We start from the raw sequence: 22,534 nt of genomic DNA, 5'->3' as shown, positions 1-22,534 counted from the left end.
TGCAGGTTCACAAGGTGTTTTCTTGGAAATCGTCACTCTAAAGTGTTCCAATAGAATTATCACAGTATCTGATGGTGCAATTTATTGATTTACAAACAAGGACTTTGCATCATATGCTTCACTTTATTTTTCAAGTAGGAAGCTATGATAAAATCGTTTTACAAATCCAAAATCCAAAATAAATACCAAATCCTCATCTATATATATGTATATGGTCACTTTAACAAGATCATGACAATTGTAGTTATCTGTAATTCTGACAGACTGGAATATGCCAATAGGAAAGTAAATGTTTACATTAGTAGGTGATTTAATTATCAAAACCGAACATTTTGCTAGGCTTCTGGAAATAAACGATTACTTTGTTTACCAAAGATTAACTATTCATCTCTGGTTTGCTCACAGTGAGCCTTCAATAAATAAGACTATGTATTAGTTTAAAAGTAATATTGTCAGATTGAATAATGGCTCCACACAGAGAGATTATAATTCATCTCGTTCGCTTTTCTAGATTGTACAACCCGCGGAAAAAAACACACCAGTCTGAGTGCGTTTTCTTGAATGACGTGATGAGTCACGGAAAGACTTAAACAAATACAAAATCAGGTAAAAAACAATACAACTAATACAAAACAACAGGGGTGCCTCTCATATGGGTTCACACGACGTTTGTATCAGTTTATTTATATCATTCTGTGGACGTTACAATGTTACAGTAACATTCGTACTCAACGGTATAACGTGTAACGTTCTATCATATCAGTAAACAGAATTATAATATCGGGGGTTATCGTGTTATTTATGCTTTTATACGTTACCAACATACACTACTTATATTGTATGTCTGTAGCATGATAGCACTATCTCACACTGCTTACTACAAACAACTAAACGCTCCGGTGTGTTTTGGTGGCATGTATGTAACGAATACTGTTATGGAGTTTTTCTATCCAGAAATGACCGACCAAATGGTGAACAAAGAATAACGTATGACAAAGTACTCACCAAATCTATAATCTGCTGTAAGGTCAAACCTAATTGCACCACTATAGGATCAGTATCGTTAATTACTGGGCGTACCAGATTATTGTAATCAGTCAACAGTTTATCCAACAATCGTCGCTCATGACTACCCTGCAAAGAACCTGGTTTGAGAAAGGAACAAATGCCCAACATTAGATTCAACATGGAGTCCGATGAGGAATCATGTAAAATTAGTTTAAAAGTGCTCAAATTTATCTAATCGTGGATTAAAGTTGGCATGTCAATGAGACTGCATATGTATTTGTTATTTGTAATTAATAAAACACCTTCACTCTGTTTTTCTACTATGTTGTGAAAAGTGATCAATTATGCCTGGGTAACAAGTATTCACTCCATCGCATCCAGTCCGTGCAGGCACCTCTCTGTTCCCCATATCTGGTAAGACCATTGCATAAATTGTTTGACTACTTATAATCACTTGCAAATGTGGTTACAATTACAAATTGTTGTTTACCGAGATTATTTACTATTCATTTCCTGTGCGTACAGTAACAAACCCTTTACACAGTGTTTGGTCGCAAAGTATGGCGTTAAAAACACGGACTTGCTCGAAGTTGTTTCAAATATTTTATATCAAAACTAAATACCCATTTGTCACCCATATGGCCATATAAGTTTACTGATGTATCATTGTTGAAATACTATACGGTTTTAACTAAAAGCTATCTCTTTTTACATGTCAATAACCATAACATTCCCATAACATCAACCAAGATTTGATATTAATTTTGACTCATTTCATGCACCTCTCTGACCCCATCACAGAATAAGTGCATCAGTCTTGTCGCAAAGGCATGGTTGTTAATCACGTTGCTATTAATTCTTGTACAATTTCCACACAGGAGGTGTACTTCATTATGATAGCGAATAACTCCATTTAAGAAAGTGCTGCCCCTTCACTCTGAGGGAAGCTCTCTCTCTCTCTCTCTCTCTCTCTCTCTCTCTCTCTCTCTCTCTCTCTCTCTCTCTCTCTCTCTCTCTCTCTCTCTCTCTCTCTCTCTCTCTCTCTCTCTCTCTCTCTCTCTCTCTCTCTCTCTCTCTCTAAACCAACGTATCTCTAGACAACTGAACTATCTATGCATCTATCCTATCTAGTATGTATGTATGTATGTATGTATGTATGTATGTATGTATGTATGTATGTATGTATGTATGTATGTATCTATCTATCTAAAATAGTATCTATCTATCTATCTATCTATCTATCTATCTATCTATCTATCTGTCTGTCTGTCTGTCTGTCTGTCTGTCTGTCTGTCTGTCTGTGTCTGTCTGGCTATCTATCTATCCATCTATCTATCTATCTAGCTATCTATCAAACTAACTATCTAACAATCTATATATATTTATGGCTGTCTGGCTGGCTGTCACAAAATAGAACAGATAAATAGTGATAGTACACGGTGACGTTTTTCAGAAACGATATTTGAAAACGTCCAAAATGAGGCTCCTGGTCAGTTGTAATCACATTTCGTCAAACTTGCTAAGTTATCGAGTAATTGTGTTCCTCCGATATCACCCACAAAGTAACTTTGATGAAAGGCGTAATCGTTTACATGTGGGGAATGTTCAGGTGTTTCGTCAAATTGTATTAACGGCTTCAAAGTTTATTATTTTCTTTATTCACTCTACATCTTTTAAAGAGAGATTACTATGACAACGGTGATAACTCAGCAGACTTTTCGATAGTTGTTTTGGTGGTTTTTTTTTAATTAATTCTTTTGAGACACATGTCCAGTTTATATCTGTCAAAAATGACTAATTAAAACTGAATAGAAGTGGGTTACGGTTCGATACCACTAGAATCACAATTGTGACTGATTAAACGTGTTCACACTAGTGGGATCAAGAAACAATCTCACTACGAATTTTGACAGGTAGCTAATTATGAAATTCATGTCAACTAAGTACAACAGCTGTCAGGCTTCTTCCAGCAATTTTGTATTAATGTACTGAAAAGTTTACGTGAAATTTTCTTTTGTCTTCTGTCTGTTTGAATTTGTGAAATTGCCATAATATTACGCGTTCACACTCTTTGAATTCTCTTCCTTTCTCTCATTGCTTTCTGTCTCTATGTGCACTTCTTTCTCGTCCTTTTATTCTTTCGCTTTTCATTATTTCTTCTTTTCTTTTCTACACTCACGCACTCCACTCGCTAGCTCGCTTGCCTGTTCACTTATGACTGACTGACTGACTGACTCACTCACTCACTCACTCACTCACTCACTCACTCACTCTCTCAACGACTCATTGACTAACTCACTACTGACTCACCAATTGACTGACTAATTAACTGACTGACTGACTGACTAATTAACTGACTGACTGACTGACTGACTGACTGACTGACTCACTTTTTACGTTATTTACTTTGTAATTATTTCTTTTTATTTTAAGATCTAAAGATGTTAACTTTTATTACTAATATTGTTTCACGCCTGTACTCGCAGTATAAATTAGCAGGCAGATTGTGCAGGCAAAGCGCCAAACAAAGTTCCTAGCGCTTAATTGTTATATGAAGTCACGAAAGTCAAATTAAATTCAGATATTTCCAAATTAAAAGTGTCTGTAATAGGCAATAGATGTGTCTAAAATTGACATCTGGTGGTGCTAACATTTATTAAGATGACCGTGGCATTAACAACTGGCTCGGATTTACTGTAGGAGAACAACAAAGATTTATGTGACTTAAGTTATTGAAATGTATATAAAGATGTAGTTAACTTGTTATACTCAGACGGACGCAATAATGAATGCTTTTCACTAAGGTAGTGTAATGATTCAAAAACAGAGTTGCAATATTGTAAAGTCCATTCACAAACTGAATTTGAATAAGCCTACGGTTAATAACATTGCCAACCTTTAGCAACTTTTCAAACACAGCTTGTTCTGTTTTGTTTACTGACTTCAGCTCTGCGGTGTCTTTTGATGTTTTTAAATCTGAATAGGTGTCTCCAAGAGTTAGAGGAAGATTTCATGTTCCTAGACAACACATGTCAGCGTGAACAGAAAAGAATGAAATGTTTTCATCATTGAAAAAAAAATTATATTATTTAGTCATTTCTGGCAATAATCAAATGACAGTATATTGTGTATACGCATGCGCATGCAAAGAACATGATAATTCGTTGCAAACCCTGCAGCAGAAAATAGAATTCTGTCCTCAAATAGTTTACATCATTTCGTAATGATGTACAATACTCCATATTAAATGGTTTATAGTCACTCGGGAATTCAAACAACTGTGTTCATATCTCTGGAAGTTAGCCAGGAATTTAGATTTAGCCACTGGCAATGTGATTTATGCAAAGTATAAGTTAATGACTATATTCACCAGACGTGTCGCCAATTGATTTGTCGCTACTTTCATAGATTAATTGAATAATGAATTAAGCCAGCTGGATGGAGTTTATTTGATGCTTGTATACTTCACTAAGCCAGAGTTAGAAATTGTTACTATTCATCTTCCGTCTTTATTGAGGAGATTTATTCTGTGATCTTACATAATCGAAATCAAATTTATCTGAATCGGCTAGATTGAAATTATAATTATTATTTTTAAAAGAGTGACAAATGGCATTGTAGCACGACTGATTTTATATGAAATCCACACTTATAACGTGTTTCTTTGTTTTCAACAATACTTATTTTAAACTTGACAGTCACTCTAACATTCCTCAAGTATCATTGAAATTGACCCAGTAGCTTTTGACTTCGCGTCTTGAAATCAGCTTCTTGGCCCTAGTATATTTTGACTTCCTTTCCCTATGTCGTCTAATAAACGTGCACATGTATGAATATATATTTTACCATAATTATTTCTCCATCAGAATATACTCTTGACATACGGATCCTGTCAAAAACGCCTCTCCAACTCGTAGTGACATGGCCTATTTTGTCACTGATGTAGATTAGATGCATGTTTTGAGATGTCTAACAACCGACATGAAGGGAATGCATAACCACGTTTTGCATTCAGAGCATGTGTAGAATGTGAATGACGACTTTAGTCTGTTTACTCTATCATTCTTTTGGAAGTGCCAAACTGTATAAGAAATCATGGATATATAACTATATTAATCAGACTGACTATATTGCACACTTTAAATGCACGTTGAGGGTTTTCCTTTAACCCGTTGCATTTCTAGTCATTTTTACCCACTCAAAGAAAAAGAATTTATTCAATTAGTTGTTTACTGGAAGATTTTCATGGATCTAATATCCCATGTATATATTACAACGAGTAAGAAATGAAGTAACGCTGGATTCCTTTAGCAAACTGCTAAAATCAATTCCCAAAGACTAATTTAATCCTCTCAGCAGGTGGAAATAATTACGTCAAATGTGATCATACAGCGGAATATCTAGATATATATTTCCTAAGTAGGACAACAGTTATGTGTAATGCAGACGGTATTATTGTGCAATTAATACGAGGTTCTCATTAAAAATATTTTGAAAATTAGTATAAATTTTATTTCGGGTTATAAGTCCAGTGATCAGTAAAAATATCATATTTATCGAATACCGCGTTTCAGGTGTTGAAATATTGGCTTCATAAAATAATACATTGCGATTGCGTAAGTGTTGTCTATTAACTATTCTATTCTATATTATGGTACGCTGTGTGGCCTTAAAGTGACACAGTCTGATTTTGTAAGCTTTTCACTAAAACCCAGCTTGCACCCCTTTAATGAATCGAATTGGCAGAAGGTCGTCTAATGGAAATAGCTGGTACAAAATAACAGGTCGTGTACCCAAAGTGTTGTATTCAAAGATACAAGTTTGCCCACCCATGTATTTGGAAACAAATAGATCCCAAACTACAAATAATTGCGATCGTATTTTAAAATTATATACTGCGATTTGTACCACTAGTTGATAACATTATTTTCCAATAAAAGTTGCCTGAAGACAGTTTGGTCATAAAATTGGAAACGTTGTTCATATCGAACTAGCAATTATTAAATTTCGATAAAATTGCTAAAATTAAATTTGCAACTACACACGAAAATTGACTAGCGCATCTCGTCATATCCAGGAATCATATCAAATAGTACTTAAACAAGGCATTATGATTAAAATGATATAACGACCATGATATGATCAATTTTCCCTCATCGTCAATATGTATAATTTTACAGCCTCATTCTGTGTTATTATTAATATTGTTTTCATATTTCACCAACATTAAGAGATGTCGTTACCTCCGAGTCCTGAATAATTTACTGATATCCATCTTTTCTGCTGGGATTCAACACATTCCATATCAGCAATGTAACCTTTGACCGACTAATAGAAATTACACTATCAACTGTAGCTGAAATATACATAATTTACTTCATATCCCAGATTACAATGTGTTACGTCCAATTAATAGAAACCATAGTCTGTATTTTCGTAATACCAATTTTTGCAAAATATCGACCTACCATTGACAAATATCATTTATCATTGTTTAAAATTAACAAGTCTTCGAATCAGAAACAGCACCTTTGATATATAATATGTAGACATTGGAAAGCGAAGCACATTGTCCACGTAATAATATGAATTATTTGTTGTAATGACATCTACATAATCATTGCAAGAACATATTTCATTGAGAAATATAAACTTGTAAGACATATGGTTAAGGTCAAATTTCAAAGTGACTGTCCCAATACATTATCTCTGGCGTTATGGGCTTTAAAAATGAGGTATTGTACACAAGCGGTTTTATTTGTGTTGTATTGTCATATAGTTGTACTTGATTGATCACGCTCGTATTTTACATTATGTTTCATTAATCCCAAGAGTTTTTGGTGTTACCATAACCATTTTTTTTAATATACAAGGCCTTGTATTGTACCACTGATGTACGAGTATGGACATTATTAATGCATTTTCCACAGTAGGCCTAATCCTGTAGTAGCCACTTGGGTTTAATTAATGTATTTACGATGTGAAAGAAATGTGGATTTTTACAGTCAGTGTCTGTGATATTGGATCAAATTTGATCATACGACAACACGTAAATTAATACAGAAATCTATTTGGAGTATGGCAGCTAGGTTTGAATCAAATCTACTTATTTCAAATATTCTAATGTGACCAGATGGATGAATTGAGGGACAGACACACAGATGGACGAAGTCCATTCATTCTGAAAGGAGCAGCCTGGAGGTATTCCTCGGACGCCAAAATACGTGACAGGAGTTTCTGTTCTACAGTCACTGTACATGTGATACTTTTTCGTTGGATGTATACAGCTGTCTAAGTAAGCATAAATGATACATGTACATGATGAAAAACGGATATTAGCAAGTGCCGTTAACGTTTCCCTTTATCTTTTACATGTTGCTTGTGTTGGTTATAATTTACAATCGGACTGAATGGATTCTACTGTCACATCACAGTTGTAAATCATCGTTCGTCTGAATATATCCGACAGCGTGATATATAATAACGAAAAGTTCGACAATAATTCAAAACTCTATTATACAACATACCATATTTCATAATATCATTACCATTATATTTTATATGAATTATGTTTTGTGTTTCATTTCTATCGTATTGATTGATCAGTGCCACTTGCCAGATGTCCTAAAGAACAGATGTCCCTATTTATCAAGTACAATACATACCATTTTACATAACCTTTCGCAATTTATAAAACTGGAGAGCTGGAGAGCATAATTTGATTTCATTTTGAAGGGTTTGAGAGTGATTCGTTTGTCGTCAGAATATATAAAACACTTAGCCACGTACGTATAAAATAGCTCACTAGGTCTGTTGTCAAGAACATCGAATGAGAAATTAAAAGACTGTCTTCCCTTAGAATTAATAGAAAATTTGACATTTCTGTTTGAAATGTCATATTTTGAAATAGTCTTATAACACAAATGACATGTTTCGATTACCAAGACGTCATTTGAAGGAGTAACACAAAGTTAAAGTTTAGCTTTCATGATGGAAAAAAATCATATTTCCAAATGACAGGCGTATAACTAAGCGGTTGGTTAGACCTTGTCTTCACATGATATGGTTTTCTATTTTCCAATATTGTACGAGCAACCGTCATTTTGTTTTTTCGCTTAATACAGTTTCTGGCATTGCATTTAAGACGTGTGCAGTCTGTGAAGTCACACATCGATTTACATGTAATTTTTAATGAATGATTTGATTTAATAGCGTTTCATGTGGTGTCCGTTGAATTTAATACGTCATGCTTAAATGATAATTGGGGATTGTGTTAATGAAATATAATGGGGTGGCTTTATCAAAGTTTCACAACCTTTTTCTATCGACAGTGTGAAGAGAATCATGAGGCGAAATGTGACAGAGTGAGTTGTATGATGCTTCTGTTTTTTTCCAGCATCATATACTTTCTAAGAACGGTCTAAATAAGGAAATGCCAAAGGACATTTCTGTCAAAAATTATCATACTTTCCCATAATCAACTTCCGATTTCTTTGAAAGAAGTGAACAAGAAAAAAATTGACAGCCATCATAAAGACACTTTTAAAACAAACACGTCGCATAACCAATTTTGATTTCAAATTCTTCATGTTCTTTCCAAATTACGTGACTCGGTAAATTCATAATATAATGTTGACTGCTATATTTTCAAGGGATTTATTGTTATCGGAATAGACAAATGGACTATTTTGTTTGGGCCTAATTTAAATTGATTTAGGAAGGTGTGCATAATACTTTGAGTATGAAGCAGTTTCCTTGGGATCTTAGAGGAAAATATATAAAAGTCAATTTTGAATGGTTATGTAGTATTTCACACTATACATTTACATCATTCAGTGTTTTATGATAGGGTTTTACTATAGTCTTATGTCACCTGGGAAAACACTTGATCACACAAACAGGAAAGTGTTACACTTGTGTACACTTAAATATCAATTATTAAAACACAGAATGCATGCATATTTCAACATTTCACTCTTGGAGGAAGTCATCTCTCGTCAATAATACTTATTGCTACAATCTTGCTATCATGACAAACATTCACATTACTTTTAATTTAGGGACGAGACCAACTGTTCTACAGTAAATGTAGTATAAAAGACTGAATTCGTTTACTTAGCATTCGAACCATTCTGATTAAAATCCGACGTAGTACACTGCGCGATTTCTTTCTGGCTGTTATGTGTACTGTCATTTGTTCTATTCTTTTGTCAGCGCTCCTTACACACATCAGACAACACCATCACCATAGAAATGCATACCGAACTAATAAACCAGTCCGTATATATAGCTGTTAAATCCGACGTTTCGAATAAATATTCTTTTTCAAAGGAAAAATTGGCGAGTCAGAGAAATGCCAGGTGAAAACCCGAACATTTCTAAATATAATCAAATCACCATCACCATAGGCGTTCGCGTACCAAATCTAAGCGCTGAGTGAATTCACTCAACCAATGAAAACAAGTAATGCGCGCGCCGAAACATACGGGTACAGTACTTCAGAGCGCTCTGTTCGAAAAGAGCACGAGCAGAGAGTGCAGACAACGAAGTTATCGTTATTGTTTGGTCGTTCTCTTTTTTTTCAGTTTCGAACCTTGAGTGTTATATTGTAAGACGGATTCAGGTTGCTACTCGTAAATACGAGATTTGGTACGGGAACGCCCATGGTGTTGTGTCTGACATGTCAGGTGTATGTAACGAACGCTCACAAAAGAGCAAACGACAATAAACATAACAGCCAATTAAAAAAGAAATCGCACAGTGTGCTCTACGTCGAATTTTAATCAGATCACCTCAGACCACCACCCTCCTCAACCCCCTGCTAACTTAATTGTCCAAATTGACAATTGTTTCAGACAGCACAATAATTTTAAATCAGTATGTACTAGTATGTAGTGGTATGAATATAAAGCCAGAATGTAGTGAGGTAACCGTAGCAGGAATTCTTCCATTTCTCGATTTGACTTTCTTTTCTTTCTTTTTTTTTGAATTATCTGTATTTATGGTTACAAAACAGATTCTGTTACATGTAAAATCGTTTTTGTAGAATAAGAATTAATTTTTCTCCCACCCCCACCCCTCCCAAACTAAATTTTATTTTATTTTTTATTTTACGTTGAACTATTGATCTCCCTCCTAGATAATTTGCAACTGTTATAGTAAAAGCACATAATGCTATCACTTTCAGTTGTATGTTACGGTCCAAGTGATTTACATGTATCTCCTTTTATTGACTTTATCAAATTCAATCAAAATTTGGTCATCATTACATTTTTAAAGATAAAATCCGCTGTAATCATTTTTTCGGTTCGTCGTTTATGGGAAGGCAATATTGTACAATTTCATGGGTATTTACTTTGGAAATGTGTTTGAGTTAACGTCGTCAGTCGAGTAATAATATGACGTAATTCGTTACAACTGGGATTAGCCTATTATACCACAGGCATTAATATTCGTGCGAATCCTATTCAAAATGTGATCTAGGGATTTATACAAGTACATAAAATCACTATACAACAGAGTAGTAAAGCCTTACAAATGACACTGTAATGTTTGCAGTTATTTTGCTGTTATTTGCCGAATTGAATTTTTTTTTTCTGAAAAAACTTAAAAAGAAAAGAAAAATATAATACGTGATACACACACAATAAAAACCTGGATTATAACACTATATACGATGTTTTGATGAGCTGGTACATGACAAAGTAGCACCTCTTATCCTTACGGCGTTCTGTTTAATTTCGAAAACGTTGTTTTTTGTAAATAGAGTTTCGTGCTTCTTTCGCCAAATTATATAATACATATGCTAGAGTGCTCTTGAATATTCAATTGTTGTGGCTTTCTCACGGTACACTAAACATAATAATCCTAGTAGTGAAATATCGATGATATCAGCTGATGTGAAATTATGAAAGGAGTTTGACACGTTGTTCTTTAAAGTACATTGCGGTGGCGATCCCGTTGGGTTTATTCTAAAAACTGGGTTTCCATTCATCCGAATATGATATTATTATTATTACTATTATTATATATCATTAAATAGAAATGGTGAATAACAGAATTTGAAGTATCGGTTAGTCTGAGAGTAGTAGAATCGATTACAGGTGTTGAAAAGGTGTCAAAAGCACGTATTCTGGTCATAATACTATTTGTTTTTATTGCTACATGTAGATATATTGTAACAGTAGATTTGTAATGAATAAATATGCATTACTGGGCTTGGGAAGGATATTATTATACTACAATATATGCTATCTTGAATGTATTACAGCAAGTCAGTCACTCTGAATTTTTCAAATCCAATGAATAAACTCATTATAAAGCAATGACAGATAACACAAGGTGCAAAGATATAATTAAATTGGTGCCAAAGTATTCATTTATAATACCACAAAAACATTTACATATATTCACGCTTAATCATGTTTATGATATTAATAACGATTACAAAACAACGCCGACAAAAGGGGTGAACAGGTGTGATATGTCGCGTCACATGCAAACCTTACGTGTTTTACGGTGGAGTGTGAAAACACACGTACCTTTAGGATAGAAGAAGACCACTAAAATAGACAGAAACAATCGACTCCAAGGTGAAATCATAATGTGCAGATTCCAGGACTATTTCGTCAGTTTCTGAAAGACAATCAAATGTATGAGGTTATTCCACAGTTTGTTCAAAGTCAGCGAGTCTTGTCGCCCAGCTATCTCAATCCTGGATATGATTAACTAGTTATTTTAGATATATATATATATATATATATATATATATATATCATGCTTACATGACATTCCCTGTTGTCGTGATAATGACATGGTTAGACGAGAACCAAAGTAAATAGCTAAGGCGGCCAGTCAATCAGACGCGTCACCCACACCACACGTTCACTACGAGTAGAAAGATTGCTTGTGTAAATACTCAGCGACCCGGGTGGTACTATAATAGCATTTGGAAAACTCCTTAACATTATTGAATTTCGTAGTTTGCTCGCGGTGGACGTGTGTCGATGTCCATGAAGATGTATCAGGTTTAGCTATTGCGTTACCACCAATGGACAATTAAAGAACATAGCTAGGGAGACCAATGGTTTGTGTTTCATTTGATCCAAAATAGGTGTAGGTAAGATATTTTAATTAAGACCTTTGCCATCGCAAGTACCAATGATACAACAAGATGTCTGGGTATTCGTAACTAAATTAAAATGTCAAACCTCAGAATCCCATTTCCAGTTAATTTCCTCCAGTTACTTTGTTTGTTACCAAATTGATCTGAAGAGCTTTAAATCAACTTTTAAACTACGTTTTTATTTTATCTAATGACTGAAATAATATTTGAACCACTGAGTTTCCTACTAGAGGATACAGGGCGTTAATGCCAGAGGCTATTACTATACGACGTAGTTTCAATCTCCTGCTGAGGCTCTTAACTACATTTAGCAGTAGTAGTAGTAGTAGTAGTAGTAGTAGTAGTAGTAGTAGTAGTAGTAGTAGTAGTGTGTTACTGGTTCGGTTTCTTCTGGCGAGATGAATCGATAGTTTTGCTACCGATGTGATAAAGGTGAATAGATGTAGGGTTCTTTTGTTGGCGAAAGTGTTGTTTTTCTTGGCTGGTGGATTGATGATAAAACTTGCCGCGCTCATTGGAGTGGTCCCGGTGTTCGTTGTAAGGTTTGATGCAATTTTGGTTACATAACTGAGCAAATGTTGGATGCGTTGACATTCCAGAAAAGCGTGGAAGAGAGAATCACTGGTTTCACAAAGTGGACAGTTTGAGTTGGGTCGAAATCCAGCATTATGGAGAAAAGTGCCTGTTGTGTAGGCTCCGTGGATAATTCGCCATTGCAGGTCTCCTTCTTTTTGTATTGTTGGTGGGTAGTAACAAGCCTTAAAGTTTGGTTTTGTTGAATCTGGTAAACTAAGAATGTCTCTCCAAACAGTGTCCAGTCTGGTCGGTGATTTGTTGACATGTAGTACCATGATGAGGTATTTGTATATTGCTCCCTTTTCGAGTTTATAAAAGGCCAGATTAAGATCGACTGAGTGATGAAGTTCAAAAGTATAGTGCATATTTGCGTTGTTCTCGCTGGGTGTGTAGTTTACTAGGTTGTTTCGAATAATGTCTTTCAATTTCGGAGGTATTGATTGCTGGGCGGTTTTGATTGTGAGGTCGAGGACGCGTTCAGATCGGATGTTCACCCTGTCCTTAAGGTCATTTGAGGTGAACCAGCGACGGTGATGAATGTCAATGAGGTCTCCTATTGTTGTGATACCGGCGTCTACGAAGTGGGTCAGTGAGTAAGGCGTTGAACGAGTTGGATGTGGTAACAGTTGGTTGTAGAAGAGTGGTTCTTGCAGAATATGCGTCATATTTTCGGGTTCCCCTTTTCTTATCTTGCTTGTTGTGTTCCAGCAGTGTAGCAGCTCGCCGTAGAAAGCGGGTAAGTGGGTTGTTTGATAGTTGTTTCCAGTCGTAAGAAACAGTTGTTTTGTGTACTTTAGATTGTCCACTTTGCCGAGGAAATACTCCATAAACGAGAAACATGGATGAAGGTTGTCTTGGTATAGATACCTCTGGATATGACTAAGTCGTAGTGCGGTAAGGCGGGTTGCTAGGTTTACAAGTCCTTGGCCACCTTTATCGCAGGGAAGACATAAAGTTTCTAGCGGGATCCAATGTCGACCTTGCCATACAAAGCGAAGAAATAATGTTTGGAGGTAAGAAATGGTTGCTTTACTTGGAGTAGTACATGTCAGTCTGTGAATAAGTTTTGATGCGAAAATCTGGTTAATAATTAGAACCCTGTCACGATACGACATACCTGGTGCATACGATGTCCACTTTTTAATTTTATTTTCAATGGTGCATGTTAATTCGGTCCAGTTCTTTTGGGTGTATTTTTCGTCGTTGCCCTGATGTACGCCAAGAAGTTTAAGTCCGTTTGTGTTCCATTTTAAACCAAGGGGGTTGTCAGTTCGATGTCGCCAGCTCCCTGCCCATAATCCTTCCGATTTTTGGTAGTTTACTTTAGCGTTTGATGCTTGTTCATAGACAGACAGACATGTTTTCAGTTTAACGAAGTCTTCATCTTTGGTTTGAAATATTTCGACATCGTCGGCATATGCTGAGAGGTATGACGTGTGTCTTGGAATTGTGGGTATTTTTTGTCCTGTAATGCGGCTAGTATTTCTTATTTTGTGGAGGAGTGGTTCGAGGGAGATGATGTATAACTGTCCTGAGAGGGAGCACCCTTGTCTTACTCCGCGTTTAATGTTCAAAGGGGCAGTTAATGTGTCGTTTATGCGAATGAGGGACTGTATATCGGTGTACAATGTCTTGATGAAATTTATGAAACGTGTGCCAAAGCCAAATGATTCCAGGGTCTGTTGCAGGTAACCGTGATGAACTCTGTCGAATGCCTTTTCTTGATCAAGGGCAACGATTCCTAGTGAAGAATTAGTTTCATTTGCTAGGGATATACTGTCACGGAGTAGATGAATATTGTCAAAAATTGTGCGTTGTGGAATGGAGCATGTTTGATCTTCGTGGATAATTGTTGATAGTACAGTACGGAGTCGAATGGAGAGGGTTTTTGCAAGAATCTTGTAATCGCTGCAAAGCAAACTTATTGGTCTCCAGTTTTTAACGTTCGAGTTATCTCCCGGTTTTGGGTGCAAACTTATGACCGCCTTTTTGCATGATAGTGGAAGTTGGCCTGTTTCCATGGATTTGATGAAGACGCTGTGTAGATCTTTGCCTATGAGTGGCCAGAATGTTTTGTAGAAATCATTAGGCAGTCCATCTATTCCTGGGGAGCGATCCGTTGATAATTGGGTGACTGCATATGTAAATTCTTCGTATGTAATTTCGTTGTCCAGGTATTTTCTATTGTCGTCGTTAAGTTGTGGTAAATTATTTAGAATGATTTCCTGAGATGTGTTATCAACTGGTTCTGGCGTGTACAGTTTTTGATAAAAGTTGTAAATGATGTCACGAATTTCTTTAGGATCTTCGGTGATTGTATTATCTGTTCGTTTGAGATGTAGAATTGATCTCATTTTGCCTTTTTCTTTTTCGAGCGCGAAGAGGAAATTCTTATTCGATGACTGACTGTTGTTAAGGAAGGTGTGGCGGGAACGTACAGCTGCGCCCCGAGTTTCAATGTTTATGAGTTCAATTAGCAGTCTTTTCTTTTCATTGTATTCATTAATGAGTTCTTCATTGCTATTCATTGTTTTTTCAAGGTGTTGAATGTCTTGTTCTAACTCTGTTATTCGTAGTTTGCGATCACTGCGTTTAGATGCACAGTATTGTTGAGTGAGAAGTTTTATCTTTAATTTTCCAAGATCCCACCAAGTGCAAAGGTCCAAAAAAATATTGGAGGTCATAAGTTTGCACCCAAAACCGGGAGATAACTCGAACGTTAAAAACTGGAGACCAATAAGTTTGCTTTGCAGCGATTACAAGATTCTTGCAAAAACCCTCTCCATTCGACTCCGTAGTAGTAGTAGTAGTAGTAGTAGTAGTAGTAGCATTAGCAGCAGTAGTAGTAGCAGCAGCAGCAGTAGTAGAAGTAGTATTAGTAATAGTAGTAGTAGTAGCAGCAGTAGTAGTAGTAGTAGTAGTAGTAGTAGTAGTAGTAGTAGTAGTAGTTTTGAAAATGAACTTTATTACAATGTTTTAAAATATTGACATAACAGTGTACAGGTAGAGAATGAAATTGAAGTTTAACATTTGAGAATATTGGTAAAAATTTATACAAGATTTGAAATTCAACAAGAACAAATGGTGATTCAGTCATGGAAATTGATTTTCAACTGGTATAAGTCGCAGCTGCATCATCAGCCTCCGGATGTTACAAGAGTTGGTTCCACGTCTATTCAGGCTGGCTGTTTCAGTCTTTCAGTATAACAGTCAGACCTAACGGGAAAGATCAAATAGCAAGGTTGCTAGAAAGTGGTTAATGTGTTTGTATGTCCTCCATCGAGCTCACCGCCGAACTCCAAGGACGGAGAACGCGCAAAGAGTACGCTGCCCAAAACGGGAGCTCGACAACGACCATTGAACTAACAAAATGTTGGTATTCTGTGTGCGAGTACAAGGGCAAAGGACTCAGTAAAGGACACGGACACAAAATTGTGGATGGCTTTATTGATAAAATATGGGAAAGGAAAACATTTCAGCGTGCCGTAGCAATATTTACAGGCACGCTGAGGAGAAAGCAATCAGGCACGATAAAGTTAAATCAGTATTTCTAATTCATTCGTTGGTGAAAGTTTGCAGAGAATTTCGTTCTGTGACCAAGTGTCGGAAAATCTATCAAGCTGGCGAACGAGGTTGAAGTATGCAAATTCAGTTTTTAGACGGGTGGCGATTTTATCTTTGAAGATTGTTTTTGGATCAGTATGCGGGATGTTTTCGCGTTTGTTTCGACGGCATAAATGAATGGACATTTTTGCTGTACAGATTAAATAAATGAAAAGATCCCGTTCTCGTTTCGAGTTGAACTTATTTGACTTTTTAGGCGGGTTCAGAATGAACCACCAGGGTGGTATTTTGGGTTTTGTTGGGAATGTTCTCGTGAGTGAGTTGAGGAAGGCTAAGAGGGGTTGGATGTGGTGGCATTCAAAGAAGATGTGTAGAAGCGAGTCTTTTTCCGAACAGAATAGACAATTTCTTTCTCGACTCACGCCGATTTCAGTTAGGAAATTTTCACTCGCATATGCACCGTGCATGATGCGCCAAAGAAGGTCGCCTTCGTATAATGTGACAAGAGGTGAGTAACAGGCTTTGAAGTTCGGTTTACTATTCTCGGGAATATTAAGGACATCGCGCCAGACTGTATCTAATCCTTCAGGTGACCGGTTTATGTGTTGTGCCTGTATTAAGTGTTTGTAGATGGCCCCCTTTTCGAATTTGTATAAAGGAAAGTTGAGGTCATCGGAGACGTGGAGTTCAAAGCTGTAGTGTGTATTTTCAATCATGTTCACATTTCTACTATGTAAGTACTTGTTGATTGTGTTCATCCAATCTGTGGGGATGGCTTTGTGGATTGTATCTAGGGTAAGTTGAAGGATGCGTTGGGAGCGAATATTGATTCTATCAGTAATATCAGGTACCGTAAGTAAGGCTTTGTGGTCAGCGTTGAGAAGATCTCGGATTTTTGTCAGTCCAGCAGAAATCAAATGTTCAAGTCTAAATGGCTCTTTTCTGAGTGGATGGAGAATTTGGTGATTACAAAAGAGTGGTTCGTTGAGAATTTCGAAGATGTTCGTTTTGTCAAGCTTACGGACTTTTTTAGTGTTTCTCCAACGCTTGAGAAGATCGATGTAGAAGGGAGGCATATTGTTGAGATTCATGCTCAGTTCAGTAGTAAGGAGTCCCTTGGTGTATCCTAAATTTCCAACTTTACTGAGGTAAAAATCAATCATTTGGAAACAAGGGTGTTTAGAGTCTAAATAAAGATAGCGTTGAATCAATTGGATGCGAAGTGCAGTTATTCTACTTTGTAAGTGAATCAAGTTTTGGCCGCCTTTATCAAGTGGGAGGTACAATGTGTCAGATGATATCCAATGTTTTCCGTTCCAAAAAAAGTTGAGAAATAAGCGTTGGAGATATGTGATAGTGTATTCGGGCGGAGTAAGAGCAGTGAGAGGGAAAAGTGTTTTGGATGCGATTAACTGGTTGATAATTATAGCGCGCCCCCTATAGGACATTTTAGGGGCAAAGTGAGACCAGTTTTCAAGTTTGTTTTCAATTTTTTGAGTGAGATGTTTCCAATTCTCGTCGATGTACGATTCAGTATTGCCAAGTAAAATACCAAGGAGTTTCAGGCCTTTGTTGTTCCACTCGATGTTAAGGGGGTTATCGTGACGTTCACGCCAGGAGCCGCACCACAAACCCTTTGATTTACTGAAGTTGATCTTGGCATTGGATGCTTGTTGGTAAATAACTAGTGAGTGATTGAGTTCATTTAAGTCTTCGTCGCGAGTAATAAAAACCTCGACATCGTCTGCGTATGCAGAAAGTTTACATTTGTTGTTGTGTGAGTTTGGAATGTCTAAACCTGTTATTTTACTCTTAGTTCTGATGTGGTGTAGAAGGGGTTCAATGGCAATGACGTAAAGTTGCCCAGAAAGTGAACAGCCTTGTCTAATTCCCCTGGCAAAATCAATTGGCGAAGTTAGGGTATCGTTCACTCGAATTAAAGATTGTGCTTCGTTATAGATTAAATGAATCAAGTCAACAAATTTATTTCCAAAACCGAACGAGCGTAAAGTGTCAAAAAGATATTGATGATTGACACGGTCAAAGGCCTTTTCTTGGTCAAGTGCCAGTATACCAAGTGGGATGTTGTTTTCATTGGCCATGGTGATACTGTCGCGTAACAGAGAAATGTTGTCATGAATTTGACGGGTAGGGATACTACAACTTTGGTCATGATGGATGATAGAACTTATCACGTTCCTGAGACGGAGAGAGAGTGTCTTTGTCAGTATTTTGTAGTCACTGCAGAGAAGACTTATGGGACGCCAGTTTTTCAGTAAATTTGTATTGCCTGTTTTAGGAATGAGCGTAGTCACGGCACGCTTACACGAGTTTGGTAGGATGCCTTGATTTATTGATGCCATCATAACTTCATGGTAATCGTTTCCAAGTACTGACCAAAAGGTTTTATAAAACTCGTTTGGGATACCATCAATGCCAGGTGTGCGGTCGTTCGGGAGAAGTTTTAATGCGTTTGTCATTTCTTCGAGTGTAATTTCACTGTCAAGGAAATCGCGGTCAAATTCGTTAATTTGAGGAAGGTTATTAAGAATTTCAGAGGTAGAAGTCAGATCAGTGGGTTCGGGGGTGTAAAGTTCTTCGTAAAATTGACGAATCGTTTTTCTGATTTTGGTCGGATCTTCAGTTATTGTATTGTCATTTCCGTTTTGAAGTTGGATGATAGATTTTCTTGTTCTCTTTTGTTCGTTAAGTTTGTATATAACATTGTCAGGAGCATCTGAGTTATTAAGATATTTGTGTCTGTTCCGAATACCTGCGTGTTTGTTTTCCTGATTAGTCAAATTGGTGAGCAGAGTCTTTTTCTCCTGATATACTTTTTCAACGGCTGAGTTGTAGCCATGGTTACTGAGCTGACTTTCAAGAGCAGCTATTTCGGTTTCAAGGTTATGTTTGTCGGTTTTGTTTTGGTTCACTTTATTATTACAGTATTGTTGGCTGAGTTGCTTGATTTTTTGTTTTCCAATGTCCCACCAAAGTTGAAGATTTGGATAACTGTCCTTCTGTTTATCCCAGTTTTTCCAGAAATTAAAAATAATCCCCTTGTAGTTTTCCTCCTCAAGGATAGAGGTATTAAGGGTCCAAACTGGGTTCCGATTTTTGACACTTTTTAGGGATACTGAAAGGGTGACAAGTGAGTGGTCCGAAAAGGCCAAGGAGGAGTTCAGGATTGAACACTTTTTGATACGGTTGATATAATGTTTATTCACAAAAATTTTGTCAAGTCGCGCATGCGCATTGTCGTGATCGCGATGCCATGTATAGTTAAGTGATGCTGGATGTTGGTTTCTCCATGCGTCAACAAGTTTAAAGCGTCGGGTTAAATTTGTGAGTAAGTTTGACGTTCTGATATCTGGCTCGGACCCCCGGTTACGATCTATCCGGGGGTCAGTTGTACAATTGAAGTCCCCTCCCAAGTAGATTGGGTCGTCAGAGTCTTTAATGGAATTTAAATGTTGTTCAAGGATTGTAAAACACTCCAGGCGTTCAGTTACGTCAGTTGGTGCGTAAATGTTTATTATATGAATACGGAGGTCATTTATCATTACATTGGTAGAGAGAAGGTGGCCTGGAAGGAGATCACGTTTGGTTAGAATATTAACTTTAGTATTTGGAGAAAACAAAATTGAGATACCGCCGCGGTTGACCGAACCATGGGAAAATAGGCCTCTGCCTCGCCAAACTAGTTGCCAAGTTGTTTCGTCAGTGGGGGTTGTGTGTGTTTCCTGAAGTAAATGGAAATCTGCCCGTGAGTTATTTTTCAAATATTCGAACACCTGGTATCTTTTAAAGGAGTCGCGACAACCTCTAACGTTGAGTGTTGTACATGTTAAGCCTGTCATAATGGCTAACAATAAAAATAGATATCGTTGTGTATGCATGTTGTGTGTAGTGAAGTTTAATGTGTTCAGTTGTTCTTAGTTTTATATCCGGTTGTCTTGATGTAGTGTAGTACCTTTGTTCTAATTTTGTGGATTCTAGCTTTTTGCGATGTAGTGAGTGCTTGTGTTGAACGGTAATGTTTGAAAGCGTGGGTCAAGATTTTGAGGTTTGGACAGAACTGTTTGCATTTTTCTATGATTTTTTTTGAGTGCATGGTTTCACTTAGAAATTCTCTGATAGAGTCTGTAGATGGTCCTTGTTGACTTTCATTTAATAGGGACACATCTGACATTTCCGATGAGATGGATTCTATCTCATCTTCGTTGGTGTCTTCATTGACATAATTAAAGTTTGGCTCAGTTTGTGACATTTGGGTTTCTGGTACTATAAAAAGGTCTTGTGAATCCGAATTATAGTCTAGGTCGTTTGATACCTCTCCACTTTGTAACAATCGCCCAGAAAGGTCAATTGAAATTGGTGGTGTGGCTGAGGAAGAGGAGGACGCAATGTCCGAAGGGATTGAGGGAGCGCTGGAGGAGGGTGAAGGAGGGGTTCGTACCCTCTCTTCTTCATTAGAATCGACATTGTTTGACTTAGTATTCGGAAGTTTTGGAGTAGTGTTGCTGTCATTTTGTTGGATATCGTTGTCTTTGATTTCTGTTTGTATATTGTCAGTACCAACAGTATCGGTTTCGTTCATTTGTTGTGTGTCGTTTTCACGTTCTATTTGTATAGTAGTAATCTTCTCCTTTGTCTTTGTACTGGCTGAGTTGTCTGTTTCGTCGATCGGTACGTCATCTGTTGTATTGTCAGTTTCATCGTCCATGTGTATAGTTGTGTTATCAGGTGTGTCTTTACCCGTGTCTTCGTTTGCATTTTGTCTTTCAGGTGTTCTTTGAGTGGTATTTACATTTGTTTCGTCGTTATTGTTGGTTTGTGTCTCGTTATTTTCGATGTTGTCCTGTCGGGTGTCATTGTTTGTGTTTGGGCATTGGCGTTGGAAATGCCCAACCATGTTGCATTTGAAACATCTTGGTTCGTCAGTTGAAAGATATATTCTGTATGTTCTACCTTCTAATGATACGTGAAACATACCTTGTAAGTCCTGACTTTCAATTCCCTCGTGTGGTATAATATGCACCTGACGACGGAATGATTTTACATGTCGCAACCTTTCAAGTTTGCAACCGAGTGGAATGGGTTTCATTGGGCTGACAATTTTACCGTATTGTGTAATTGCTCCCTCAAGTATGGCTTGAGGAATGTAAGGTGGTACGCCTGAGAGGATAAGTTTTGTGGAAGGTTTAACGAGTGGTTCGGCATGAGCCCAACATCCGTCGATGTCTATACCGATGCTACATACTGTCCCGACCCAAGAGACAGAGTTTACAAAAACCACAACAGCCCCATTTGCTCTTGAGGCTGCAATAACGTTTTCAGGACCAGTTATCTCGGCAACTTGTTTGACATATTCTTCAGGTTTTACACCCTCGAAAGATTGAAATCGTATCCCATGTTTTTGGGTCATGTCACGGAACACATCACGGCCATGCCCCGTGATGTTAGCGGCCATCTTGGTTACGCCTACCGTAACCCAGATCGGGCCAGCAAAAAGGCTTTAAAAAGCAGAAAACCGGGAACAAATTACAAAAATAAACTTACAAAGAGGTAGTTTGATGTCCTACCAAGACAAACGATGTGTAAATTCCGATAGATGGTCACCAGGAGCCTTGATTTCGAAGGATTTCGGGAGCACCTTTTCACTACGTCCACTCGGCTTAGTAGTAGTAGTAGTAGTAGTAGTAGTAGTAGTAGCATTAGCAGCAGTAGTAGTAGCAGCAGCAGCAGTAGTAGAAGTAGTATTAGTAATAGTAGTAGTAGTAGCAGCAGTAGTAGTAGTAGTTTTGAAAATGAACTTTATTACAATGTTTTAAAATATTGACATAACAGTGTACAGGTAGAGAATGAAATTGAAGTTTAACATTTGAGAATATTGGTAAAAATTTATACAAGATTTGAAATTCAACAAGAACAAATGGTGATTCAGTCATGGAAATTGATTTTCAACTGGTATAAGTCGCAGCTGCATCATCAGCCTCCGGATGTTACAAGAGTTGGTTCCACGTCTATTCAGGCTGGCTGTTTCAGTCTTTCAGTATAACAGTCAGACCTAACGGGAAAGATCAAATAGCAAGGTTGCTAGAAAGTGGTTAATGTGTTTGTATGTCCTCCATCGAGCTCACCGCCGAACTCCAAGGACGGAGAACGCGCAAAGAGTACGCTGCCCAAAACGGGAGCTCGACAACGACCATTGAACTAACAAAATGTTGGTATTCTGTGTGCGAGTACAAGGGCAAAGGA

The 22,534-nt window shown here is 37.2% G+C and overlaps 2 protein-coding genes across 2 annotated transcripts in view; one reads left to right on the top strand and one right to left on the bottom strand.

The window, feature by feature from the left end:
- LOC144443502 (neuronal acetylcholine receptor subunit alpha-7-like) overlaps positions 1 to 11,901 on the bottom strand; it is a 37,086-nt gene extending 25,185 nt beyond the window's left edge. Inside the window, exons 1-3 of the mRNA XM_078132997.1 lie at positions 11,793 to 11,901; positions 11,550 to 11,643; positions 1,006 to 1,145 (exon numbers count right to left, since the gene is read on the bottom strand). Of these exons, the coding sequence (XP_077989123.1) occupies positions 1,006 to 1,145; positions 11,550 to 11,610 (201 nt within the window). The 5' untranslated portion in view covers positions 11,611 to 11,643; positions 11,793 to 11,901. The remainder of the gene's footprint in view (positions 1 to 1,005; positions 1,146 to 11,549; positions 11,644 to 11,792) is intronic.
- LOC144443383 (dolichyl-diphosphooligosaccharide--protein glycosyltransferase subunit KCP2-like) overlaps positions 1 to 22,534 on the top strand; it is a 466,884-nt gene that overhangs the window by 140,725 nt on the left and 303,625 nt on the right. The window lies entirely within an intron of this gene.

This window comes from Glandiceps talaboti, chromosome 12, assembly GCF_964340395.1.
Source record: "Glandiceps talaboti chromosome 12, keGlaTala1.1, whole genome shotgun sequence".
In the NCBI taxonomy this organism is placed as follows: Eukaryota; Metazoa; Hemichordata; class Enteropneusta; family Spengelidae; genus Glandiceps; species Glandiceps talaboti.
This window is presented reverse-complemented; position numbering and strand designations above follow the sequence as displayed.